Below are 27,622 nucleotides of genomic sequence, written 5' to 3'. Positions count from 1 at the left end.
AATCAATAGGCAGTCATTAAATATTTGTAAATCAGTGAATAAATGTCTAGCCATGGCTCTCACACCCTGCTGACTTTGAACTGCTAGAGGATCTCGACAGTCACCAACTGAAGACACTATAATAGCTGGAGACATAGATACCATTTAATAACTTCAGAATCATTTCTCTAAAAACTTTCAAGTACACTTCGGAAAATACTAACATTTGTCTATCTGTAATGTACCAAATGATGCCTTTTTGTATATGAATTGAACATTTCATTGCACCTTTTAATTAAAAATAACTTTATTTTATTACAAAAGCAGTTTACGTAACTCAGACATTTCAGCATGGTTTTACAAGAGAGAATTTTTCTCCAGAGAAATACAGTTCTTGGTTTGTAATAAAACCAATGAAAAAATTTAAAAATGCACTGTCATAACATAATTGTCATTCTTTTACACACATCGGCACTTATGCTCTGCGAATTTAACTTAAGGTAATAATACTACAGATATTAGGCTTAGGATTCAAGCCACCTACACAGCTAGCAGCACACAGAACATACATGACATTCTGATTAAATACATGCAAAATCCTCACACACAATAAATAGCTTCATAAAAATACCATCTGATCATCGGAAAGGAGTGTACTTCAATGCAGAAGGCAGCCCTTGTCCTACAACGTGCTGCAAGCAGCCCAGGGAAAATTGCCTACACCAAGCAGAACACGGGGCCTCCCTGCAGGTGATGCGCATATAAAGCAAGCTGCAAGTTGGGAGACACTGAACTGCCTGCAGTTCCCATCCCACTCGGGTAACCGTCTCCAGTATTGTCCACAGTATATAAAAAAAAAATGTAGAAAAAGCTGCGTTTCAGGACTTTCCTTGCTATACTATTTCTCTGCCCAACAAGTGAGCATTTCAAGTGAAAAGGAAACAAACAAAAATAAAATGACAACACACTAGATTCTATTTGTAAGGTACCATACACGGTGGCTTCTGCATTGTTCCTCAGAGATAAATAACAGAAGTGCATCAGGAGTGACAGTGTGCCTACGTTTGACAGTGATCTAGTTCCAGCAGCTGGATTCGTCTGGAAGGGGCATCCACTCACTGACGAACAGAGGCCACGCTGCATTTGTCAAGTATCATGGGGGAGACCAGCTGATGACAGTAGCGGCAGCCAGAACAGAGGCACCCATCGCAGGGCCACTGCTCTTGCAGTCATGGCCACAGCTTTCCCAGAGACCACAAGGGCCATGTCTGCCTCTGCCCGTTTTGAAATTAAAAAAAAAAAAAAAAAAAAATCCCCAGTGTAACTTATTATCAAGAAGGCATCTTTATTTCCCTGTGGGATAGAGGTGGTCCCATCTAGCCTTCGTTCCCGACCCTCAGGAGGTACGGAATCAGTCCTCTCTGGCCGTGTGAGGCACAAGCCTGGCAGAGAGAAAACAGTAGCCACACGAGAATGTAAAGGCTGGTCCCCTTTGGGGAAGCCTGGCAGCCAGACCCTGCCAAGAATATGGAGCAGGAAAAACGTCTCCAAATAAAAAGGGAGCCATGGATGCTACTCTCCTGTCACCGAGAAGAGGCACGTGAGAGCCGAGTTCTTGACAGCCTCTATCCACCTGGTCACCTGTCTCTTCTCACATGGCAAGAGGTAACCGCTGGCACTCTTATTGCACGCTAGCCTGCTCGCCTCCAACGCATGCTCTCACTGAGCAAAAGGCCTTCCTGAAGTTCATCCTCACCTAGAAACCAGTACTAAAGCAGTGCATTCGCAGGTCGGGCAAATCTCCAGTTAAGGATGCAGGCGGTCCTAGGTAGAATATTGAATGCCTAAGTAAAATGGCATTTGCAAACTTGGGTCAACAGAGGTTAAGAGTTAACTGTTCCAGCTGCTGAAGAGTTCTGAGGCACCGTGCAGTGATGAGCCTGTGACGCAGGAGGGGAAGAAACATAGTGAAGGTTTTCCAGGCCTCATTTCCGGAAGCCTCAAATGAGAAGCTCCTGCTTAATTTCCTGTTCTAGCCTCAGTGATGCTGGCATCCCAGGCTTTTTAGCAGATCCAGTTCCTCGGAGAGGTCTGGCCTCGGCTCACACAATCAGGAGAGCAGTGTGAGGGACGCCATTGAGGGGCGTCTAGGCTCAGTCAGCACATTCTGTACTTCCTAGGAGTCAGAAAGAGAAGCAGAGCCGTTACACCACAGCTAAGAGATGAACAAAGAAAAGCCAGAAGAATCCATCCCCAACCCTTGTGCCCACATCCAAACACATGTGAGGACACACTGGTGTGCCTGCACACACCTTGACCCTGGGGACTCAGGTAAACTTGAATGACCTAGCCATGTAATGACCTAGTCACAGAGAAGCTGACCTTATGACAGCAGTAAGGTCCACATCTGTTCCAGAACTGGACTCTAGGTTACACATCTGAGATATAAAGCAGAGGTGGACTGGATCTCTGTGGTGATGAATGCTGTATCAGCCAAGAGACCACACACACACACACACACAGTAGCAATGTAGCCACAGGCTATACGGCTTCTGAGGAGGGTCACAACTGTTGTGGTTACCCCAGTTCACCCTGAAATCAGCAGCCAGAGTAGATTAACTTCTTCCCATGAACTGGTATTTAATGTTTACCTTGTAAGAAATTCTTTCCCTAAGAAAGCTTGTTTCTGAAATATTAAATGTGCCTATGAATTCAGTCACCCAGGGATCTTGTTAAAATCCTGGCTTAGTAAGTTTGGAAGGAAGCCTCTTATTCTGAATTACTAGTGAGCTCTGGGTCCTTCCTAGTGCCCTGTAGGGTAAGGCAAGAGAACAGTGGACACCCATTGGTCTTCTGCTCCAGGAGGAGTTAGGTACCATCTCATACCATTGGCTGAAGTATGCTTAGAAACAGGCAGGACATATTTTAGAAACAACTGCTTGGCAAATTCTTTAAAAATTCCCAAAATTTTCTTTACAAAATATAACAAAAGTTACATGTAGTGTGTTCTATTATGGTTCTTGATTCTTGCACAAGTACAGAAGGTGCAAGGGACTTGACAACTAAAGTTGATGCATTGCCAATAATGTCCTTCCCACTTTCGCCCAGAAGGTGGTGGTAGAGAGCCATGCTTATGACCCTGGACGCCAGGCATTCTGAGAACTTACACTGGTTTGCTAAGTATCAGTTTGTCCAGTATGAGACAGTTTTGGAAGACAGTAGATGAGAAGAACAACTCAAAATACAAACATCGTCATCATTAGCATAATAATAATAAAAATAATACCAGAAGCCTTCAGATAAGGTCAAGTTATTCAACAACTTTATTAACCCATTCTATACAGGCATGCACATAAAACACATTTTAAATACAATTATATACACTTTAAATGGACCCAATGCAATATTTCATAATCAATATCACGAGAATAAATCAGAATGCTACTAAGGATTAATATCCTCACTTTTAGCAGAGCTGTGCCTAAGAAATCTGCAATGAATTCTGTTACTGGGCTTCCCAAGTTCAGCCCATTTCCATCCAAACCAGCAGTGCTCAGCCCCTCTCTGTATCACACTCCCCACTGTGATTGGTCCTTTGCTTTTGCCACAGGGAAGTCACCACATCTGAGTAAAAAAAAAAAAAAAAAAAAAAAAACCACACCCAATTCAGATGCTTCTTTAAAAACCGAGTCACCTGACTGTTAGTCACACCCGGTGAAAGGCTTAAGGAAAAAACTACTCTGGCCCACTCTTGGGATCACTTTGTGGATGTACACTTCCCTTTGTATAAGATTAAGGACAAATACAGCAGACTAAAACCAACAGCACTCTCAGTGAGGACACAGTGGCCCTTGACAGGGTCATCTGAGGACACATTAGGTTCAGGAACGGTGAGAAAAGGGAAGTCCTGCCTTGAAGCAGCAGACTGGATGAAGTAACTTCAAGCAGAGTTAAAACTTAACTGCTACTGTGACTTCAAAAGTCACAGCTCTTACAATACCTTAGCTAGACTCACAAAATCACACGCTATCTACAAAATCATCTTTTAAAAAATAATGAGAAGTTGGTCACTATTATATAATAATTATCTATAAAAAGTCCAGTGTATAGAACTTCTTCATAAAGGAAACATGCAAAATATTCATTTCCTTCCTTGAAGGAACTATAGTAATGTAAATAGACTACCAATCAGGACAGAGACATGAGAGACAGGAGGCAAACAGACCTCTCTCTCGTCTTCTGGACACTACAAAACAAAATTCTTAGCTACACTTCCAATGAGTGTTCATCACTTCTAGGGAAAAGCCAAGATGTTGCGTGGCAGGCCTGCTACCTGGTTCAACTGTTACATAATTTTAAAATAAAAAGGCTTTAAAACACAAACAAAAGGAATACAAGGAAAACTGGGTGACTGAGACTTCAACAAGTACAATGTTCTTCTGAGACTGGAAGGTGGGGGACGCACATGAAACCCATCACTGGAGCTACCTCAACTGCCCATGGGACTCCCTGTTCACCGGTCACTCCGGGCTAAAGAGCTTCTCTGGAACTCAGAGAACTCACATGTGTCCCAGAAGAATCATCAGGCAGACTTATTCCTTAACAATTACAGTTTTCTCAAATGAGGTGCCTGAGGATTAACTGTGGCTTTCAAAGAGGACTATTCAGATCCTTGCCTGAAGTTCCACCACTAGGTCTAGGAACACAAACATGCTGCTGGCCGAACTCTGACTTCTTAGGAGCCAGCAGGAGTGGCGAGCACATACATAACGCGTGTCTAGAGATGATGCGATGACTCGTTTACCAAGAGAAAAGGCCCTACATCGATGACCAGTAAGTCTAAATTCTACTTTAGAAACAAGGTAGGACAGAAAAAGTTCTCTAAATTTAGATTCTTTGGGATTTCATTCAGCTTTGAGTTTAAAAATAAATATATGAACAAATAAATGCAAAATATTCCTTTCTCTTCCATTGTACACAGGTAGAATTTACACAGGTAGATTCAAGTCTTCACCTATTCCCTCCAGAACAAAACTGAAAGTCTAAACACAGGGTACCCACAAGTCATCTTTTCTCTGTAGGGCTTGTGACACAGACACAAGCATAGCAGGGCAATCTCCTACCTGCAAGTAACAGGGGAACGGGAAAGATGAGAAGAGGGACTTCTCTCAACTCTGGAAAAAGAGCCCTTTCCAATGTTTTCCTGCTTCTCCGCTCTGCTCCTCTGAAGGATCTAGCTCTAAAAGCTCAAGGATGCTGAAACCCCTGCTGCTTCTCAGCTGCAACTTCCACTCCCTGTTAGCCAGGGATAACAAGACTACCCCAGCTCTTCTTGTACCAGAAGCGAACTAACACAGGGGAAACCGAAAGAGCGAGGAGCAGACAGAGTCAGAATGATCACCCAGTGAACCGCCCCTATAGACGGTACTTACAACAGGGGAGCCTAGCTCCAGGTGGTCAGCAAGTCTCCCCTTGCAACTAGATCCTTAATTCTTGGGTCAGGGCTCTCCCTCTCCCCACTCAGTAGCTCTGAATTACTCTTACCTGGCAAAAGAAGAAAGGACTGGACGCCAATTTAGACCAGAGCTGCTAATGACTAAGCAGTAGACAAGGGAACCACTGGTAAAAGTGCCAGACCTACCGCCCAGCCCACATCTCATTCTCACACTGTGAGAGGACATCCCAAACCTTGGGGTTTCACAGCCAGAGAACAAGAAAACAGCCAAAAGGCAGGCTATCCTCTACCCCCAAATCAGCTCTTCTAGCCTGTTTGCTTCTTTTACAAATATTAATTTATCAATTACATCTCCTGTCTTTTTTATTTTTACGTTTAGTATTTCATACATGAGTACTGTATTCTAGCCCTCCTACTCCCTGTCCAACTCCAAAATTCCCCTTACTCTCTTTCAAGTTCATAATCCCTCCCAGTTGTTATTGCACTCATATCCATACACACACATACACACACGTCCCTCTAGATGAAGAGTTACTGAGAGAGGGAGACTCAGTCTTCTCCAGAACAAGCCCCCATAGGTTATCCAGTCCCTATTGATCGGCCCTAAACACACACACACACACACACACACACACGCCTGGCTCTTAAGGGTTGGCTTGTTGTTGTTGTTGTTGTTGCTGTTTTGTTTGTAATCTCCAGGGCAAGGAAATTGAAAATGTTTGTTTTATCTTTTTGCATGTGTTTTCCTCACTAAGGCCAGTGCCCACAAACAGAGGTCAAGAGGGGACAATGAGCACTACCTAACAGGAATTGCCAGTTTCTTAGTCTTGGACGAGTTTCAGGAATCTAGGCAGTCTGAAACAGACTGAAGCAGCTATGTGGGATGGAAGGGTGGAGGGCTCAAGGCCAGAAGTCAGTAGCCTGTGATGACGACCTCCATCAGCTCATGGCTCTATCTCCATGTACCTTCAGCTTGCATGAGTTCTCAGTGTGGGCCCAAGGGTACGTGTTTAAGTCAGTAATGCGTTGCACATCACCTGTAATGCCAAGGGAAAAGATGGGGCTAGAACCTAAAATACCTTTCTAACAAAGCAGCCTGCCTTTGAGGGGGTAACTCATTCAAAACTGTGCTCTGCTCCAGCATCAGAACCAAGAATTCAGAATTTCCAGTCTGATACATATTTATCTAAGATAACAATATGCTGGTATTTTCTATCCAGCTTCATAAAGTGGGATTTAAAAAATATTTTGTTTAGTTTTATTTATGTCTATGTGTGTATGAGCTGCACATATGAAAGCACCTAGGGAGCCCAGAAGAGAGCATCAGATTCCCTGGAACTGGAGTTACAGGCTGCTGTAAGCCACTCGACATGAGCATTAGAGTGGAAGAGCAGCATGTGCTCTTAACAGCTGAGCCATCTCCCCAACACCTCAAGGACCTTCTGACCCTTAGTGGGCTGACCACTAAGGAAGTAATTTAAACACCCACATATCTAGGCACCAATACAGAGATTTGAGGCAGTGCTCAGCCTGACCAAGGGAACCCAGGCAAGTATGTCTTTCAAAAATTCTCCAGAACAGTCTGAGGTCTGTCTCTGGATAAGAACCATGCAAAAAGCTTTTATCCCCAGACAAAACCTCATAGAAAACTGCTACCCTACTCTCACCAGTTGGCCCCACACGACAAACTGAGAGGTAGGGAGTCACCCGTCTCTTCTGAAGAGTCTCCTGAGACCCTTAGATCTGTCCCTTAGAAAAGTGAACTCGAGTGGACTGGTACTGAGCTCAATAGACAGGCCCCTGGGCCACTGTAGAGAGAATCCCCTTAAGCAACAGATACACATAAACTTCCGAGAGCCAACCCTCAGGAGACTCCTTGGACTACTGAGATAGTTTCTCAATATAAACAAAATACCCCAATAAGAGAGGTTAAATTCAAAACATTTTTTATGCTCAAAAAATAATTTTTCATGTAAAAAGTTAGCTTAAGGAAATCATTCTAAAAAGTATCGGTAAATGGTGAGCAGCTTTACTGAACTTACTGACCACCCTGCCTTTTGCCTGGAGAAATTCAGGGCTCAATGTTGGATCCTGGTGCTTTTACACAACCCCAAAGGTCATGGGCTGCATGAAAGTTACTGGAATTGTGAAGAAAAAACTGAGAGCCACAGGACAAAAAGTCTGACCCGCGAATCTGTGAGAACTAGACTTCACCCTACCCAGCCCCACTCCACAGCCAACAAAGGACTGTCTGGCTCCTCGAGTTAGTAACACAACCCAAAACATGTCCACATCCTTAGAGCCAGCTCCCCAGGGCAGCAAGAACTCAGGGCTGTTTCTCATGGAAAGAGGCAAGAGCTCTCACCCTGTCCACTTGCAAACTCCAGGGCTTTCTGTGGATGTTCTGCAGCCTGGGTTGACCCTTGCAGAACCTGGCTGGAGAGGAAGGCAGAAGGGAAAGGAAAAAGACTCTCCCAGTGCAGATTCAGACCCACTTGCAGACAGCAACAATGGGGCTCAGACTCCTATCAGCCATCCCTTACTTTAAGACACCACAATGCCATGCATCAGCCCAGACAACCCAAAGCGAAGCTATAAGACACGGAAGGCAAATGGAGTATAGGGACAGATTAAAGGACACAGGTGAAGGACACATGGGTTTTCTATTTCCCTCTATTCAGCACTCCCTCCCATCCTCTTCCCCCCCACACACACACTTCACAGAGACATTAGTGGGTCAGACATGAGGAAACAGAAGAACCAAGTCCATGACTCATGCTTGGCTCCTCGTCCTTCAGACCATCCCATCTGGGAACCTGTCCTAAAAAGACCCAACTTGCCATCTTGCCCCCGGCTGAGGTGTTTACACTAGAGAATGAATAAGGCTGCTCTGCACACGCATGAGCTCATATTCCACGTTCAGATTAATGCTGGGACGGGAGTGGGGTAAAGTTAAATGACTTCTTGGCTGATTAGTGGCAAGGGCAAGAGGCCAAAGCTGGAGGGAAACACACAATTACACCACCGGAATGCTGACTTGGGTCTTCGGCTGGTCCGCCCCTTCTTGCATGTCCAGAGCTCGGAGAGGGCTGAGGGGCTTGAGGGGCCGGCTCCCAACACTGTAATTTCTTGGACGCCTTATTGTGTTCGAACTGGACAGAGGCGTAAAGCTGTTCCTTCTCATCCTTACAGGGGTTTGGCTCTTGGGGAAGTTGTGCTGATTGGAAACGGAGGGACACCACACACGTGAAAGCCACACCAAAACCTTACCACGCTCCTGAGCCTAACCGCCCTCCTCCTGCTTCTCCACACACGGGGCCAAGCAGGGCAGAGTCTGGGCCCATGGCCCCAGAGGAATAAAAGGGTCATCAAGAAGACCTTTGGGGACCACATTGAAGAGCAGTAAGGGGGTCAACAAAGGCGTTTGCTTAAGACCATACAAGTTACCAAGACCAGACCAAGGAGCTGACCTGCATTTGCTGACTATACTGGCAGTGACTCCCTGGACCCTGCTTTATAAATGGAGACATCCCTGGGAGTGCAGCAAGGGAGTTGATACATTTCACTTCAGCCAAACGCTTTCTATATTGAACTCAATTCCCAGGAGCTAACTCTCAGGGCTAAGATTCATGAACGAGACACTCATTTAAAGAACTAAAAATCCCTTCATCTTTCCCTCTCAGAAGTAAGGAGACCTTTACAGGCCACGAATTCTGGATTTGTTTTCTCTGTACATAAAAGAAACCCAAGTCTCTGGATACAAAGATTCAAAGACTCAAGGCAACAGGAAATACTTACAGTTGGCTTATCACGATGTGTGTCCACAGCCTCCACATTGAGTTTAATTGTTTCCACTTTGCAACCTGAAAAAAGCAGGAAAGAAAAGCTGTCAGAGCTAGGCATGGTGGCTTACTCCTGAAATTCTAGCACTTGGAGGCTGAGGCAGGTGGATTGTCATGAGTTCCATACTACCTGGAGTGCCAGGCTAGACCAAACTAGTCCCAAAAAACAAAACAAAATAAAACCAAGAAATAAACAACCAACTAAAAGAGGCTAGGGGTAGAGAGAAGAAGGAAGAGAGAAAGCCACCAAGAAGAAGCTCAAAGAAAACTTCAGTCCCAGCACGGTCGAGTATATGCTGGGGGCATATGTGTACTCCCAGAGAATCGCACGTGCATATGCTCTTTTCAAGTGCAAGATACTAACAGAGCATCCCTGCTCTACATAGAGCCGTCTATCCTGATGTTCCTCAGTCCCCACCTCTCCCCAGCTCAAGCTCATCGTTACCATAGGCCACAGGAGTAAGTTTGAAGATGGTATGGAGAGGACACCTCAAGTACGGTAATTCATCTGGAAGAAGAAAGACCCGGTGAGCAAAGTCTTAGTATACAGAATAAGGTCATCTGAGGAAAAGAGAATCTAAGGGGCTCATGAGCTTTCTTTACCCTCACCATCCCCAGGAGCAGCACAGCCCCTCCCCTAAACTCGGCAAACTGCTGAGTGATAAGGAAGGAAATAAGGCCAATGTAGATCTGAAATGCAAGTTAAAAGAAAGGGGCTCTGCAGCCAAGACATCCTGGAAAGGACGACTATGGCCTACCCAAGCACTCAAAAGCAGTCAAGGGCTTCAAGCAGCCTGAACTTGAAGGACTGAGGAAAGCCAGGCCACCGCAGTGCTTCCTGCTGCTGTTTTAAAACAAGTGCTCAACCCCAACCTGAAGGCTCAAGACAGTTCTAGTGACCAACCCGCAAGAGCTAGACAAACTGCACTATTCAGCCGCCCGCCTGGATGCTGCCAGTAGTGTCTGCTGGAGCTGGCCCTTAGGCACATCAGGAAGCATCAAATCAGTCATCCTCACTGCTGGCTTTGGTAGCAGCAGACTGGAGTGGCTGACCAATGGCTGCTGGGAGCTCCACACTGCAGCCTCAAAAATGTACTTTAATATGAGTAAGAAAAGGAGAGCCAGTGGCCAAGAATCCTGGTACCACCAAGTCCAGCTTTGTCCCTCTGTGTGTGCTTATCCCCTCCCTCTTCCCTTCCCTCAGACAGCACCTGCTCCTTTATCCAAGAAGTAGGCCAGGAGGCAGCGCATGACAGCCTGGTGGGAGATGACGAGGATGTTGCCCTGACGCTCCAGCTCCATGATGACAGGTTCGAGTCGCTGCACCAAGTCCTGGTATGACTTCGGGAGAAGAAAGGAGAACTGGTGAGAGGCCAGATGCATGCTGGCAGCCAAGTAGTTGGCTATGCTCCAGAATCAAGAGACTACTCTGGGAGGCATGGTGCCTCTGTGTTGCCTAATGGCTCCAGTCCTGGTTCCCTAAGACTATCCAGAGCTTTCAAGAGCAATATTTAGACTCAAAACCACAGTTCAAGAAATGCAAGTGTGAATTCAATGTACTTCTCTTTTACTCACAGACACTAACAGGCTTCCTGAACCTCTGCCATTGCATGTCATTTACCTTCGGCACACATACCCTAGGTTAGGAAGCCATTTCAGTAAGGACTGCAGCTAAAACATGGTAAGGAAGAAACCCATGCCCTACACTTACTTGGTCACTCTATCTGCTGTAGGAGTGGAGTAGAGGGAATAGAACAAAAAAGGCAACATGATCATGCTCACTCTGTAACATTCTCTGTCACCCTGTCCCCTAGAGAGTTTAAAAGCTAATGAAATGTAAAGCACTAACAGTCTAGGCTGAATTAAGGTGTGGCTGAACAAAGGACTGTCAAGTCACCCCTTCTCCTCCCCTTTAGAAAAGTGCCCAGCCAAGCAGCAGGCAGCTGCTCCAAGTGAACGAAGCCTCACCTCCCCACCAGGGTATCGGTACAGGTACTTCTCTTGATCGCGAAGTGCAAACTCCTCTGGGTACCGTTTCTCAATCTCTGCATATGTCATCTCCTCACACACGCCCTGCAAGAGCCACACCGACGCATCAGGACACCGAAGAACAGCAGTGCCTCACTGTGTGTGGACGCCATGTGCTGCACCTGCCTGTGGCCACAAGTCAGGGGTCACTAGGTGCCGTGGAAACGAGGCACTTCAGAGAGAGGTGGTTTCTCTAGCTTGAGCGGCCACTCTGTCCTACTACTGCAAGGAAAGCCACAGGTCAGCAAGAGTCTGCAGGACAAGAGGAGCAAGAACCAGAGGAGAGAAACTGAGGGAAGAGAACCCTTGTGGAATGAATAAAAGAGAAGGAGGGAAAGAGAAGCAGCTAAGCTGAGCATGGTGGTTCATGCCTGTCAGCACAATATTTCGGATGCTGAGGCAAGAAGATCATGAGTTCCAGAACAACCTGGATTAGAGTGAGTCCTGGTACCAATAAAACAGAAAGAAATATATATTTGGGCTAAGCAATAAAGAATGCCAAGAAAAATTTGGGTAAGTATTTTCTCAGAACTGCTGGCTGAATGATTAAAGCAAGTATTACGGAACTAGGTAATTAGGAATTACAAAGTAAGTCCTTGTTAGCTCCAGTCTCTGCAAGCACCAGCGGTTCAGTTAAAGACTGGAGTGGATCTCACCTTGGGTTCAGGTACAAGAGCAGTCAGAAAGCCCTGATGAGGAGTAGTTAACCCCTTCCTCGTCTAACCTCTGAAATGGCTCGATTCAGGTTCCTCAGTTTCTAGTTGATGATTCTAGTTCTCTAAGCTCCCCAAACTGTAACTTCTGGAAGTGTCGATGAGAAACCCCCACTCACAGCATCAATCTCATTCAGGATCTTCCACTGCTCGTAGGTCACCCCGAGGGACTCAGCGGTCTGAATGGTCCTCTTCAACTGGCTCGTCCACACCTTGAGGTCCTGGATCTCCTGCTCCTCCAGAAACTTCTTCAGAGCCTGAGCAAACTAGGGTTCGGAAATAAAAGCTAAACAAAGAAAACCCACCACACCACACACACAGTACACACAGAGACTACCAGCCATGGTCAAACTATGAACCCAAGAGGAAATGAAATCGAGCTGGAGGACTGTGTGACGTCACACACAGTGCCCAGTAATTTCTGATGGCTGAATGATCACAGCAGAAAGGGTCTCAAGTGACCCACACTTTAATCCAGAGTTAGGTACAGTAAGCAGAGAACATCCTCAGCACTGTCTGTAAAACCACAGCCTAAGCCCAAATGGGATTTAAGCAGGAGGGGATAAAACAGATGACCTCCACCATGCCCTTCTAACTCTAAGCTCAGGAAATCCAGCCTGGTGGCTAACTGCTCACCTGCTTGCCTCGAAGCGAAAGGCCAGAGTCACCCCCAATCTTTCCCAAGAGATTGAAGTCACTCTCTCCATGCCGGCAAAGGTAGATGGTGCGAGGCTGGACGTGGATATTCATAAGGTAGTAGACAATTTTACTCTGGATGTAGTCCTGGACTCTGTTGACCAGGAATCTCTGGCCTACATTTATCACCTTGATGAAAGACAGATCCCTGGGATAGGGTACAAAGCAGAAATTCACAGTAAGAACATCTGAAGCCAGGAGTGAGGCGGGCAGGGGAGCAAGGCTATCAGCACCTGTTGACAAACACAGCACTTTGGAGGCCAAGGGGATGGGGCTCGAGTCTGACCCTGACTCCAAACAAATGAACAAAGTCTATGGGGAGAATGAGTTGTATACTGACTGGTAGACCCCCATTAGCCCTTCCTTCTCTCCCAACCACTGCCATATTTATAGAACAACCAAATGTTAAGAGATAGATTACATCTTTAAATTAAGACAGCATATAATTTATTGAACATCCAACAAGCATATACTCTCTCCTTGGTGTTTATCCTGTACCATGAAATATGTGTACGTATGGAAAACAGAATCCAGGCTTCCCAGACCTAGACTAAGTGACTTGAAGATTTTGCTAACTTCAAATTTTGGTGAGACAGACACATGGGCCCCCACATGACATGGTCAATATCTAGACAGAGCATGGACTGGAAAGGGGGGCAGGTTAGCCAGGGTACCTGTTGCACCCTGAGCCACCTAATCAACCTCTCTCAAAGACACTGCCGCTATTTGCTTTGTGGCCATAGGATTTTTCTAAAAATTAAAGTAATGAGCACTTATTCAAAATAATGATCAGGAGAAAAAGGTACAATACGGTAAATCACCCACTGACCTACCACCAGAGATAAAATCTATAAACACATATACTTATAAACATAAATATCCTTCTGGAATATCTCCTGATGCCACATCTAGAGCAGTGCCGTTCAGTCACTTATTATAGAAATGCTCCTCAATATTTGTATTCTGGGAACTCCCTCCATGTGAAGAAAATGAAAAGCTCAAAAATCTAATGAGATTGCTGCAGTGATCTAACACTGTGCTATGCACACTTGTGCTGGCTGGTTTTCATAATCAACTTGACTGGGCACAAGAGACACACCCCTGGGTATGTGTCTGAGGGTGTTTCCACAGAGACTAAATAGGGGAGGAACCCTCACCCTGACTGGACAGGTCTCGAGGGTCCTGGACTCAATCAGGAGAGAAAATGGAGCGAGGCATGAGGCCTCATACCTGTGACCCCAGCACTAGCACTGCCCTGCGCACAAGGATACACATACACAGTGATATCTTGACTCAAAAAACGGAGTAAGAGGGGAGACAAAGTCAGGTGAGCGCTACTTCTCTGCTTCCTGAGCCTCTGAGGTAAGCAAGCAGCACCCTTCCACTAGCACGGGTGGGAGCCAGTCCTGCTCCCATGCTTTTCCTACCATGGGGGCTGTACATGCTGACGAGCAATCCAAAACAAACTTCTCCTCCCAGAGTTTCTATGCCAAGTGTTCTGGCACCGTGATGAGAAAAGTAATGGGTATAATATTATTTCATTGAAATATAATCCCAGCACTATGGAGGTGGGAGAAGAGGGGTTAGGAATTCGAGGTTATACTATATAATATATAGCAAGTTAAAGGCAGCATGGACTGCGTCTCAAAAACTCAAACACACGATCTCGTAAGCCAGTGTTCTCACAGGCTTCCATATATACACTGCTTTTCTGCAAGATGGACTTAACATTTCACTATACCCCACACCAGGCAAATCAATCTATAGTCCATGCCTCGCTGCCATGAGACATTACCATAGTCATGATGGCTAGCACTGATCAGACATTTCTCCTTCATCCAGGCAGTGTCCCTGAATTTATGTAATATATATGTAATAAGCATATATAATAAAATACAAATTATGTATGATAAGCTTTAAAATGATGATGCATCTCTAAGAGATATCCTATAGCATTCTAGTTCAGATTTGCTAAATCTGAAGCAGTGCTTCTTAACTTGAGATGATTTGGGTCCCTAGGAGACATCTGCCAATATCTGAACACATTTTAGTTGTCACAGTTTGGAGGTGTTCCTGGCACCTAGTGGACAGAGGCCAAGAATACACGAAGTAGTCCCTATAACAAAGAATTCCATAGTTCAAAATGTCACTAATGCTTAGATGGAAACCCTTGCTCTCGAGCAGTGGTTCTCAACTTTCCTAATGCTGAGACCATGTAATACAGTTCTTTATGTTGTGACCCCCAAACATAAAATTTTCATTGCTACTTCATAATTGTAATTTTTCTAGTTATGAATCATTATATAAAATCTAACATGCAGGATATCTGATATGTAACCCCTGTAAAAGTGCCGTTCTACCCACAAAGGGGTCCCAACCCCAGGTTAAGTATGGCTATGTAAAACATACAACACACATAAGTATCTGTGCTGGATAGTTTAATGTCAACTTAATATAAGCTAAAGTCATCTGAGAGGAAAGAACCTCAATTAAGAAAATCCCTCAGTAAGATCAGGCTGTAGGGCATTTTCTTAATTAGTGATTGACAGGAAAGGGTCCAACACGTCGTAGTTGGTACCATCCCTGGGGTGGTGATACTGGGTCCTATAAGACAGCAGGCTGAGCAGGCCATGAGGAGCACCCCTCCATGTCCTCTGCATCAGTCAGCTCCTGCATCCAGGTTCCTGCCCTGCTTGAGTTTCTGTTCTGACTTCCTTCAGTGACGGGCTACAATATGGAAGTGTGAGTCTAATGACCCCTTTCCTCCCTAGTTGTTTTTGGTCACGGTGTTTCATCGCAGCAATGGTAACCTAACTAAGAGAGTATCACGATAAAAACCTTGTTCAGTGAAATGACATAAATATCATAGGTTTAGATTACCAGAAACAATTAGAGACGAGCAGGGAGAATGACACCTTTCCTCCTGCCTCAACCCTCAGACCATGGTGTTGAACCTTACTTATCATAGTTGTCTGGGTCAAGGGGCTGGTAAGTGACTTTGTAGCACTCGATTCTCTTCAGGAAGTCCTCCATCACATTCTCCCTGTTCCTTTCAGGGTAGTCAGGGCTTGACACCTTTACCTCCTGAAAGCACAGGAACATAAGGGCCTGGTCAGAATTCTGTTCTTAACGGCCCTCCGACAAACAGCCACTGCAAGAACAGAAGCAGTCCATACACGGCTCCTCACGGGAGCACTGGCATCGCACTCACTGCACTCTCATCCTGTCCTGTGACCCTGGCAACCAAGAAAGGGAAGACAACTGGGGAGTCATGTGCCTGCCTTTGGCCAAAGGACAGAGGGAGTCACGCTGCTAATACTACTTCTGAGTCCTGGCCCCTTTATGTATTTGCCTGCAAACACAGAATGGGATCCAATTTTCCCCTTCTGCCTCGCAGAATAGGGTATGTGACCCAGTATTTGACTTAGGAATCACTGTCTCGTCCTCAAATAAAATAACTCCAGTTCCTATGATGGGAAGACACCTCTAGAAAAGCATACCAAGATGCCTACTTGGCACAGAACAAAACAGCCTATCCAGCGAGTACTGTCTGGTGCTGTGCCCCACAGGGCATAAGAGTGCAATAGTCAATGCTGATCAGAACATTAGACAACTACTGAATAAATAACCTTCCTATCAGGTGACTGAACAGGAAAAAAAGTCTAATCTGGCACAATATCTAGGTCTTACCATCAGGAAAGATCAAAACACAAAGCCAGAACACCCACAGTCTAAGGTGTTCCCCATTCAGCAACTCATTTTTAGTGTATTCCTCACAGGCCCAGGTTCTTTTCCCAAAAGAAGAGTATAAAGGTACAAAATATTCTCAGATAAAGAATATCTGTTTGCTTCCTTCTTTCACTACCCAGAATCCACACACATACACCACACACACACACCACACACACACCACACATAACACACACACACACACAGACTGAGACTGAGTAACTACAGGTGACAGGGATGACACTCACCAAAATATTGGCAGCAATGACATCAGGGTCATCACAGACAGACTCCACAAAGAATACCTGGCCATGGAGCAAAGGCATGATGAACACATCAAAGTGTCAGGTTGTTAACTGAAAACACACACTCACCTACTCCACCCAGCTACCACACCTTCAGGATTCATAAAGTGGCCTTCAAGGCCTCTTCCTTTAAAAACAGATCTTACCACATCCCCTGGACCTTACAGGCTAAATAAAGGTCAGAGAAAGGATCTAAACAAAAACACTCGAGGCCTCAGCATATGCCCCAAGTGGACAACCAGACAGCTATCCTAATCCTGTGTTCATCGGAGTCAAAGGGATCGACATTCCCACTTCTCCATCCTAGCTCCCACCCTGTTCCTGCCCTTTCTTACAGCATAGAGTCAGCCCACCTTGAAGGCATTCTGCTCAGCAAAATTCAAAATCATGTCCCTCCTCTCCCGAGTGGTATTGGTAGCATCAAACACCTAGGCAGAAAGCATACAAAGTAAATGAACAGGAGGAGAAAAATGAAACAGTGCCCAAGGCGGACTCCAGGTGGAGATAAGTGACCAGGATGCTGGGAGAGCGGCAATGAAGGGGAAACAGACGAGGCTTACCGCAATCTGCCCACTCTCTTCAGTGAAATAGGCCTTAACATCTTCCAGTGCTACCAGAGCACACTGTCTGCCATGAGAACAAAGGAAATCAGCGAAAAGAGCTAAGATCAAACGAGGCTGGAGACAACACACACAGTGTGGGAGTCACTTCCCACTCGATCTCTTTACGGATATGTTTTCCCCTAGCTAAATCTTTCAGCTTTCCCACGGAAGTTTACACACTGTCCTACAACTTCCTCCCTGTCCAATTTATAGGCCTTATACTTCTTTAGGCATCACACAAAAGCATCTTCTAGAGCCCTGTCTGCTACCCACCCAACCCAAGCTGATCTTGTAATCTAATCATATCCATTAAAATGCTCCTAAGACATTTCCGGAGGAAAAATGGGGGCCCTAACACATTCAGTCTCACACTTTCAAAACAAAAAGAAGACTCACTTGCGGATCTTCATAGCCTCTTCATTGTCATGACGAAAGAAGTCATAAGACTTATAGGACTTGACTGCTTCACGCCGATAGACCCCAAGATTAAACACTGCGGGAAAAACAGTACAATGGTCCCACTAAAGGAGACGTCCTGGCCTAACAGAGTGGCCCATGAGATGGAAAAAGCACCATTGTATGTCAAGCAATACCAAACTAAGACAGTTGGGTTAAAGCCCTGACTCACAAGAAGAACGTGGGCAAGTCTAAAGCTGAGCCTCTCCCCTCAGCTACTGTCTCAGCAGGGTACCACTAAGGTTCAAAGACACGGCACGTATGCCAAGGGTTCTGAAATAGCAAATTCTCATTAATTCTGAAAACTTCTACCAAAATTAGGATGATCTGTCTAGGCCTAGAGGAGACATGTCTGAGGAGGTTAGGAAACAAATCCAGTAAATGAGGATGCAATCTTGATTTTCATCAGAAGCATCATAGGACCTCGCTGTTAGAAAAACTAAGTCTCCCAGAGGCCTGTGGGGCCCCAGAACTAATCAACCCCCTTCCCAAGGAATGGCCTGCACCTACCTTTGGTGGGTACCCCAATCCAGTTGAGGTAGCGTGTTAGTTTCTTGGACACATAAGTTTTACCCCGGGCTGGCAAACCAATCATAACAATGAGGGTTGGGGAGTTGGTCATGTAGGAAGCCCATGCTAAAAGAAAATGAAACAGGCAGAGCTAAATGACTACATGTCTCATGAGCTTTATGTACTACACGAGGAACTTCACAGTCATCATCTCAGAAATCTACAGGGCGAAGGTTCGGGAAGAATGAGATGGCAAACTGAGGCTATATTTGGCATATCCTCTTGAAACAGAGTTAAAGGTCATGCAGACTTCCATAAAGTACCCACACCCAGGCATTTTTTTCCCAAGTCTTCAGAGAGTTCCCAAGATGGGAAAAAAATAGGAAGAGAGAGAATACTAATAACATTGCAACTACGATTCTATCACCCCAAACCAGACTGACTTTAAGAGAGTCCCAAATCCTACCTGGAGGATCCCACAAATCTCTCCAGAGCCAAGGCAAACCTTTGATGCAAAACGAACCCTGCCTCAAGCTGTTTTGGCCACAACACTCAGGTCATGAACTCCTCCTCCACTTTAATCTCTAAACCACAGTGATATTCGGTAGCCAAAGCCTGCAGGATAAAGGTCTGAAGAGACTCCATAAAGGTTCGGATCCAGCACAAGACCTGGAGGCCTGCCTGCCTCGACAACTCATACGGACGGGAGACAACTGGTGGTGCCCTTTCCATAGGGATAACCACTCTCCTTTACAACACAGGCTCCTTTACAAACACCAGGCCTAGATGGTTAGTGACTTGTACAGCACAGACACTGGAATCCAGACCCGTGCTTCCCAGACAGTTTTTCTCCCCAGCAAGAGGCCTTTTTCAGTTTGCTCACAGGACTGTCTCCTCCCTGCACATGCTGCCACAGAGCTGAGGTGGAGAAAAGACCTGCATTTGCACCTCATCAACTCCTTTCTTGAAGCCAAGCCCCAAGCTGATGTTATCAGGGAAAGCTCAGACTGTAGGCTCTCTCCATTGAGAAAGACAAGAAAAGGGGGGGGGGGGGGGAACTACCTTAACCTTCTGCTTCCAGCTCCTTTTCCAAAGGGATCCTGCAACATGTGTCACCTAATGGTGACAATGCCACTCTGAGGCTAGGCATCTTTGATGCTTCAGTGAGACTGGTCTCACCGTGCCAGAAACTAAGACACCGGGGCATTTTCCCACACATGTGTACTAAGGGTCTGCATCCTCATTACAATATATGTGCATTGCTGCTGGGACACCTCCCTGTTTCCAGGGATCACGGGAAGAAATATCCTAAAAGGGAGATATGACCCACCATGATGTGGGAAGAGAAAGGCACCCACCTAATTAATACACAGTTCAGAACCCACTGGGCTGCTCCCCGCCTTGAAGACGGCCACTTCAGTCTCCTTAGTCTTTACTTTGTTTAGTTTTGCTAAGTAAACTTCTGCTTAAGCATTCTATTAAATGTCTCTATGAATTCTTTCCTTCAACAAGAACTAGGAGACCACTGACCAAGAGTCCAACCCCTGTAGCACGGGGGAAATTGCTGACCCTGGACAGGAGCTCCAGCAACATAGGTCACGGAGCAGACTAAGCAGCCTTCACCTCTATCTACACAAGGAGCTAAGAGGTGAGTAAACAGCACCTTGTAGCCTGTGTGGGCAACAGTCCCTGAGCACAGACCCCAGCAGGCAAACGTCTGCCTGGCATTAGGTCTGAGCAGTCTTCATGCTCTTCAGCTTTAATGCATTCTCCTCTGACTCGGCTGACTCGGCTCATTAGCTGCACTTGCGGGCCTCTCTGTCCACATCTTCTAGCCCATTAGGCACATCCCCCAGAGGAGCTGCTTCCCTCCCTGAAGATCAGAAAGAAAGCACGCTTGGGAGCTGCTCAGAGAGAAACCAGGGAGGAGCTGCTGCTCTGTGTTCCCCATGCTAGACAGAGAAAGCTAACAACAGAAGGAAACAGGGGTGAACACAGGCACTCCATATCCCTACTCTTCAACAACTCCTCCTGCCTCAGCCTAGAGCAGCTACGTGTGCGCGAGCACACACACACACAAGCATGAATGTGCATGCGTGCACACCCACATCCCTGCTAAAACCAGGGCTTCTCATTTTCTAGGGGAAAAAAAACAAAAACAAAGACAAATACCCAAAGACTATTCCTACCTCACACTCCAGCTGGTAACCCTGGGGGCTTGTCCTGTTAAGTAGAAGCACCCCTGAGCGTGAATGCAGGGACTTCACACACTGATTGACCTAGAGATACACAGCATCTCTTGACGTAGAGTGGAAAACTGTTTCAACCCTGAAATTCTTCTATCTTTTTTATAGAGTTAAACTTCCTTTACCTAGCTTTACCAGGCTTCAACTCATTTTCTCTTTATAAACATGCCTAGTCACAATGAGAGCCTGACAGTTTCTTTCACATAAATGGAAAAACTAAACCCCAGAGAACTTAAGAGCTTGGCCCATAGGACCACAGAAGAAAGTCAAGGTCAGGCTTCTTGACCACATTACTGATCTCATGACAGCCTATTCAGCCTTATCTGCTAGTTCTTGGCCATCACTTTAGCACCTAACAAAAGGTCCTGTGGAAAACATGACTATGTTCTCCAGCTTATCTGGGAAGATGTCTGGGAGGGGCCAGCAATTAGGACGGTTCCTGGTCCCCTCATCACCAAGGACATTTTCCATTATCCACATTAAACAGGCCCAATATTTTGAATGTGCAACCCATAAAACATTATCATTACTGCTATATTAATTTTATTCATTAAAAGTTATAAAACCTGATTATCTACTGCTGTTTTAACTGATAAGTATAAAAGAATCAAGTTCAAAGAACTGTACCCAAATACTAAGAAAAAGAAAACTGAGGTTTCTGTCAGGCAATGCAGCCTTAGTTAGGAATAGCCAACCTCCAGCAAAAGCATCTCTTGAGGCCAAAAGCTTCAAAGAACACATACAACACGGCCGAGGAACACCACTGGGTCTATAACGCTCCTTTTACTTCTGTGAGAGCACTGCTGATATGAACATGCAGAAGTATGAAGGTGTCCACTGAAGCATTCTTTAGGACAGTGAAAAGTTCCAGTTAATTAGTTGAGATTCACTCAGTGTAGAAGGAGGTCAATCTGGATTCACCAACATGAGAAAACTAAAAAAGAGCAGAAAGTATACTAACTACTTTACTTACAAAGGAAATGGCGTCAGGACAGAGTAAGTATATCATGAGTCTACCTATGTTTGGTAATGGGATACGCCAGAACTAAACACCTAAGTGAATTTAACAGAGATAAGAGAAATTGGAAGAGATGTTACTTTCCATGTTTCCTTTTGGAATTATGTGAGTTTTCCTCAACATGTACTACTTTTGTAATTAGGGTTTATACACTTATCTTTTCCAGGTCTATTCAAAATATTTTAAAAATAAAAAAAGGAAACCAAAAGATGAAAGAGAAAAAAGACTTAATAAGGAACGCACACAGAACCCTCACTTCCTGCTTTCAGAGACTCCTGAAACCACTCACCTAGGTACCTTAAAAAGACCCCAGCCAGCACACCTACAACCCCATCCCAGGAACAACTCAAGTCCCAGTAAGGCTCCTTGGAGGTCTTGGCTCCTTATAGTCATTCTCTGGCCTTGAAGCGAAGCCCAGTCACTCCCCAGACTCAAAATTAGCAAGCAGGTGTAACGAGCAGCAAAGAGACAGCAGCTGAGCTATAAATAAAGCGGCACGAGGCAGCTGGGGAGTCTATAACAACCTACCTTCTCCACATCATGCGGAATGGTGAGTCCAGGTCTGTCAACTTAGGAATGATACCTACTGCTCAGTGAAGTTTAGAAAAAAAAAACACAGTAACAGAACAGGAGCCTATGTATCTACTCTCGTTAGGAGGATGGACCAGAACAAGACGTTCAGACTGCTGAGTCTTTGCAGGACAGAGAAAATAAACTAATATTCTCCCAAGGGTCTCACAATCTCACAGTCCAACCATGAGATAAGAAAGACAGGGTACTAAATGACAACTCAGAGTCCTTGAGCTGGGGAGAAAGAACAGTTTTAAAAGAGCAGAGATTAGAAAAGAACAGCTAGGGCCAGGAGCAGGGAGGAGTCTAGAGAACATAAAGGAGACCTAGAATTGGCTTCGTAATCAGAAGCACCGGGTAGAAGAGTGATGGAGGGGTTAGGGAGGCAGGAACAGCTAGCTGGACAGCGAGGCAGAAATGTGAGCCAGCTGGCTCTGATGGCACCCCCATCCCTCTCCACTGTCTTTGGGATTACATACTCTAGTAACAGGGGTACATTCCCTTTAAGAGAGCCACACTGGGTCAGAACATGTGAGTAAAAATACTGCCAAACAATAGGAAACATTCTTCACTGAAAAACACTTCTTTACCAGGCTCTTGAATGATGAGTATAATTTGAGTCTAATTCTACTTATATGTTTCAAGAGTAAATAGAAAAGATAGAGTCACTTGTGAAAAATGACACGCAGCAGCTACTTCCGGCGCTCATCTGAGTGCTGGTCTGTATAGACTTATCTCATTCTCACCTCACTCCCGGGAGAACTGTTTCAGTATTTCCACTTCATAGCAGAGTAAACTAGGTTAAGAGTGGCGGTGGACACCTATAACCCTAGCACTCTGGAACTAAGGGAAGCAAATCACATGTTTAACACTGATCTGGGCTACATAGTGAGTCCTGTCGAAGGAAGAAAAGAGGAAAGGAGAGAAGGGGGCCAAAGGGGATAGAAGGCGGGGGGGTGGGGGTAAACTGAGGGAGAGGAGCGTTAAACAAATTGCTCACGGGAGCACAGCTAGGAAACAGTAAAAGCACTATTCAAACCCAAGCAGTGTGACTGAAGGGGCTACAAGTAAGCACCTTGCTGCCTAGTTTACTCAGTTTGCCCTCGGGACTGGCTTCCTGCCCTGGCACAGAAGGGAGACCCTATCCACAGAGGTATGCCAAACTCAGTACTATGACTGCATCTATCCAGGACACATCTCATGGATGGCAGAGAAAAGAGCACGGAACAAACAAGAGCATGACACCATGACAGAGCCTCTGGGGTAGAGTGCCTGGTCTCACGCTGACCCCACCTCCTTCCATCCGCCATATACATACACACTTCTTCCTAAAGCGAGAACTGACCAGAAGGGTTCCAAAAGAAGGTGTATTCCATAAAGAAGTCCAAGAGTGCTAAAACACTTCTGAGGGTTTCAGAAATATCCGAGGACCAATGCCCCAGTCTTTTAGGGAACTCTTGAACCTTGCTTAGGAATGTAAAGTCAGGGGAAGGAGAAAAGATTCTTCATTCCCCTGCCACCATTTCCCCCATCTCTGCACTTAGGTGAAAGAATCTGCAAAATGCAAGGCTAACCCTGTAAGAATGTAAGGCACGCAAGACACTGATAGTGTCAGGGCTCATTCCCCTCAGGACCTAAGTAACAGGACCTGTAAGAGTTTATACCTGCAACGTGTTTGCTTGTTTTCTGAGAAGAGGTCTCAAGTAGCCCAGGCTAACTCTGAGCTAAGTACGTAGCTGAGTACAACCTTGAACTTCAGACCCTGCCTTTATCTCACCAGGGCTTGGACTAGGGGTGTGTACCACCCTGCCTGGCTTCTGCCTGCAATAGAGTGTCCCGGATCTAGAACACAGTCCAGGAGATAAAGGGAAACTGAGAGACTGACAGCCCCATGTTAGTCCTGCACCTTGACACTCGGCTATCCTACGTGTATAACAATTTGTTCTAAGCTTCCAACATCAGGCAGGTGTTCCCATATCTAATGAAAGCAGTAAGAAACTCTGGACCACACAGCAGTCAAGCTCCAAAGACACATCTCACTAAGCCTACTTGTTTGGGGCAGGAAATGGCCCACTGTAGACTTTGTTTTAAATTCTATGTCTGATGTGGGATTCTTCTCTGTATGCTGTGAATACCATCGGTGAATAAAGAATCTGCCTTGGCCTGTTAATGTGGGGGGGGGGGACTAAGCTGAATATTGGGAGAATAGAGGCAGAGTGAGAGAGAAGCCATGTAGATCTGCTGGAGATAGACGCCAGAACATTTCCCCGTAAGCCACAGCCTCACGGCAATACACAGATTACTAGAAATAGGTTAACTTAAGATGTAAGGGTTAGCCAATAAGAAGCTAGAGCTAATGGGCCAAGCAGTGATTTAAATAATAGAGTTTCTGTGTGATTATTTCGAAGCTGAGCGGCCGAGAACCAACGAGCGGCCCCCTCCAACATATGTCAGACACAGTGGCACACATCCATACTCAAGAGGTTAAAAAAGGAGACTTGCATGAGTCACAGGGCAACCTGGGTTACACAGTGAGTACCCAGCAAGCCAGGACTCTGTAGTAAGACCCTGTCACAAAATAAATAAATGTAAGTTGTCATGCCAAAGAATTACTATTCGCTCCCACAGTGGAGAGAGTCTAGAATACAAATACAATTCCAGGACAAAAAGAAAAAAAAAAAAATCCTACGAGGGGGCAGTCTTCCAGAACTCACAGCATTTCTTCCCCGCCTTCCGAAGGTTTGAGGTGTGAGATTTACAGCTGCTGCTCCTGCTACTGCTGCTGCTACAGCTGCTGCTCCTGTGTTCTGTGGAAGATGAACTATTCCCAGACATGGTAGTTCTTCAGGAGGCACCTGGGGTAAGAGAGAGAAGAAAATACAAGGAAAGTGTCCCTAAAAATAATACAGAGATTAGTGTGATACAAGCAAGGAGCCCTTATGGAGATTCAGGTCCAGCCTCTTCCTCCCAACTCAGACACCTGTTCTTGGATAAGTCACACACACACCCGATTGCTCGCCTATAGAGCTGCACTCCAACTTTGCATTTACTTGCTGACCTTGTTCACACTTAAATATCTCAGATCCTGCAAGTCTCCAACAATCTTTTAAACAGAATTTACTTCATTTTGTTTTATAGAACCGACAAATCAAAGATAACCAACTAAAGTTCTTCTCCAATTTTCTTGACCTCACATTCTAGTTTTAAGGCTATAGAGAGAACAGAGGAGGCAACCAGAAGTGATGTGGAGGTGGGAATAAGGGCATTGTCAGGAAAGCAATCTCAAGCCAAGGGTAAAACTCAATCTTGCAGAGAAAAGAAAAAAAATGAGAATGGGAAGAGTGGTGAGAATAGAAGGGCAGGGACAGAAACGTGTTCCCTGAAGGATGAACTGTAACGGGACTGGGATATCCTTAGCAGGTTCAGTTCTCCTCCGGTGTTCTCTGTTCTCAAATCCTCCTCCCTACCCTCTCCTATTCACCCCCTGGGATCAGCGGAAGAAAATGACTTACCTGCACAATAAGTCTTGGGTCCTAATCTCAACTAAGGAGGGAAGGACCGGGGCTCAGGTATCAAACCCAGATAGATACCAAGGAGCTCGCTCACTCAAGACAAAAGGTACTATTAAAAAACAAAACAAAGCCAAAAAATAAATAAAATAAAACCCTTGCACTGCTCCTCGCCTGACAGTACAGATTCTTCAGCGCTCACACCAGCTGGGGCTCAGCGTCCCTGAGGGTCTGCACGCCCAGGAGTGCCGGGGGAGCTACACTTCCCGAATGGGCTGAGCACCATCGCTCTGCACCTTAACCGCGCCCGCACAGCACCCCATCCTCGAGTCCAGACTGCTCAACTATCGCTCACCCTATTCGACCTGCCCTATTCGCCCTCCCGGCTGTGGACCCGGCGTCACCACCGGAGCGCCGCGAACCAACCTGGCAGACTGACTCAAGTCCCGGCTCCCGGGGTGGGGGCAAATCACGTGCTCCGTTTGGCTCCGCCCACCCGCGCGTCAGCCCTCACCTGGAGGCAGGCTGGACCAATGAAGCATCTGCAGGGCAGGAGGCGGGCTGCTGGAGAAGCCGACCTAGCTCCGGGAGGACCTGTGACCGCCTAAGGCTGCCAGTTCCCAGACCAGCCGACTCAGTGGAGCTTGGTGGCATCGTTGCTTGGGAACAGATTGAGCAGGAGGCGGGGTTAACAAAAAGTCTTACCTTTTTTTCTTATTCTCGCGAGACCTATTTGACTGACATCTTGAGTGGGGGTAACCGGTGAAAACGAAGATTAACGCCTTCACTCCTGAATCCCAGCTAGACTTGGTGGTTCCCAAGACCGGGGAGGTAGCCATTTGCTTTTAAATATGCCTTGCTGGCTACTAGGGTGCAAGAGCTAACTACAACTTATGATTAGATCCTGGAACCTAACCCACGCATGCTTGGAACCGGGAGCTTTCCTGGACCCAGGTGACTCCAAATCACGTTCCTTATTTCCTCCCACTACCCCGACCCAGACTATATTATCTATGGTCGTATTGAAGAACCAAGGAGGAAAAGTGCACCTGCTCCTGGTGTCGGGGTGGGGAGAAAAAGATTGGCTGTAATTGATTCATAGGGGGAGGCTGTTTCAGTGGGTTTTCCACGTTCCAGAACTGCTTTTCAAAGTTACCCTCAGCACACCGTTGGTGCTTGATTCCATGACAGTCCCGTGTGGGAGCAGGGCGGGGTGGTTACTGCTTTAACTAAAAGGCTGAAAACTGAACGAACGAAGATGTTTTTACTCATTTCTTCTTTACCTGGGAATCAGGTCATCTTCCAGACAGCCCGAGTATGCGTTTTTACAACCCCAGCGTGTTAGAGCATGCTATAAACCCTGTCATTATTTGGCGTTTACTGCACACTTTTTTTTTTTAAGTGTTCAGTCTCGGCCTCTCGGCATACAAAGCTGGACACTGGCTAGTGTGCCTGGTGTGTCTTCTTCCCCGTCTTCTGCCTCTCAGCCACAATGAGGACTTCCTGTCGGGATCCCAGGAATCGGACTGGAATCTGGGTGGCGGCAGTTCGTCCTCTTTGACACTGCCACCACCTGAGTGAGGCAATCGCCCTAGGCACAGCTGCTGACCTCATACAGTCTTTCTGAGGTGGCAGATGGACGCTTTCAAGTTCGTCTCACCGAGGAAGTCCGGTCGTCCAGTCCTCTTAGCCTCGATGAATCAGTTCGGTGCGGCCACGAGGCTCGTCAGCAGTCCCTGACTGCTTGGCAGGTCCTGTGACCTTCCTTGGCACGTGTTTACCTTCTCAACCATGAGTCGGCTTTTCCTGGTGTTTGAAGGGCTGCTTTCATCATTTCCGACCTCCCTGCAAGGTGACACTCTGCTCGGCTAGACTCGGGAACTCCTTCCCCGCCCTCCTCCCCGGAGCATAAAGGCTCGCGGACGCCAAGGACACCACACCGCAGCGCCCGGGAAAGCTGGCCA

General features: G+C 46.1%; 1 protein-coding gene across 9 annotated transcripts; it reads right to left on the bottom strand.

The window, feature by feature from the left end:
- Positions 1 to 284: 284 nt before the first annotated feature.
- Positions 285 to 27,512, bottom strand: Pfkfb2 (6-phosphofructo-2-kinase/fructose-2,6-biphosphatase 2). 9 transcript variants are annotated; one of them, XM_057769956.1, is made up of 17 exons: positions 25,662 to 26,067; positions 24,864 to 25,004; positions 18,316 to 18,441; positions 17,746 to 17,842; positions 17,308 to 17,374; positions 17,101 to 17,175; positions 16,691 to 16,747; positions 15,673 to 15,797; positions 12,654 to 12,861; positions 12,137 to 12,283; positions 11,245 to 11,349; positions 10,488 to 10,617; positions 9,722 to 9,784; positions 9,233 to 9,297; positions 8,472 to 8,651; positions 7,800 to 7,870; positions 285 to 2,155 (listed from the first exon to the last, which is right to left on the bottom strand). In XM_057769956.1, exons 2-17 carry the CDS (start codon positions 24,982 to 24,984, stop codon positions 2,137 to 2,139), a joined length of 1,656 nt encoding a protein of 551 aa, XP_057625939.1. In that variant the 5' UTR covers positions 24,985 to 25,004; positions 25,662 to 26,067; the 3' UTR covers positions 285 to 2,136. The 9 variants fall into 9 exon arrangements, with proteins under 9 accessions (XP_057625939.1, XP_057625938.1, XP_057625940.1 ...); XM_057769955.1 differs by having other exon boundaries at positions 7,800 to 7,866; XM_057769950.1 differs by lacking the exons at positions 285 to 2,155; positions 25,662 to 26,067 and adding exons at positions 26,173 to 26,317; positions 26,942 to 27,512 and having other exon boundaries at positions 2,837 to 7,866.
- Between the last annotated feature and the right edge of the window lie 110 nt (positions 27,513 to 27,622).

This window comes from Chionomys nivalis, chromosome 5, assembly GCF_950005125.1.
Source record: "Chionomys nivalis chromosome 5, mChiNiv1.1, whole genome shotgun sequence".
NCBI classification, from domain to species: Eukaryota; Metazoa; Chordata; class Mammalia; order Rodentia; family Cricetidae; genus Chionomys; species Chionomys nivalis.
The sequence above is the reverse complement of the archived record's forward strand: the minus strand, read 5'-3'. Positions and strand labels throughout refer to the sequence as shown.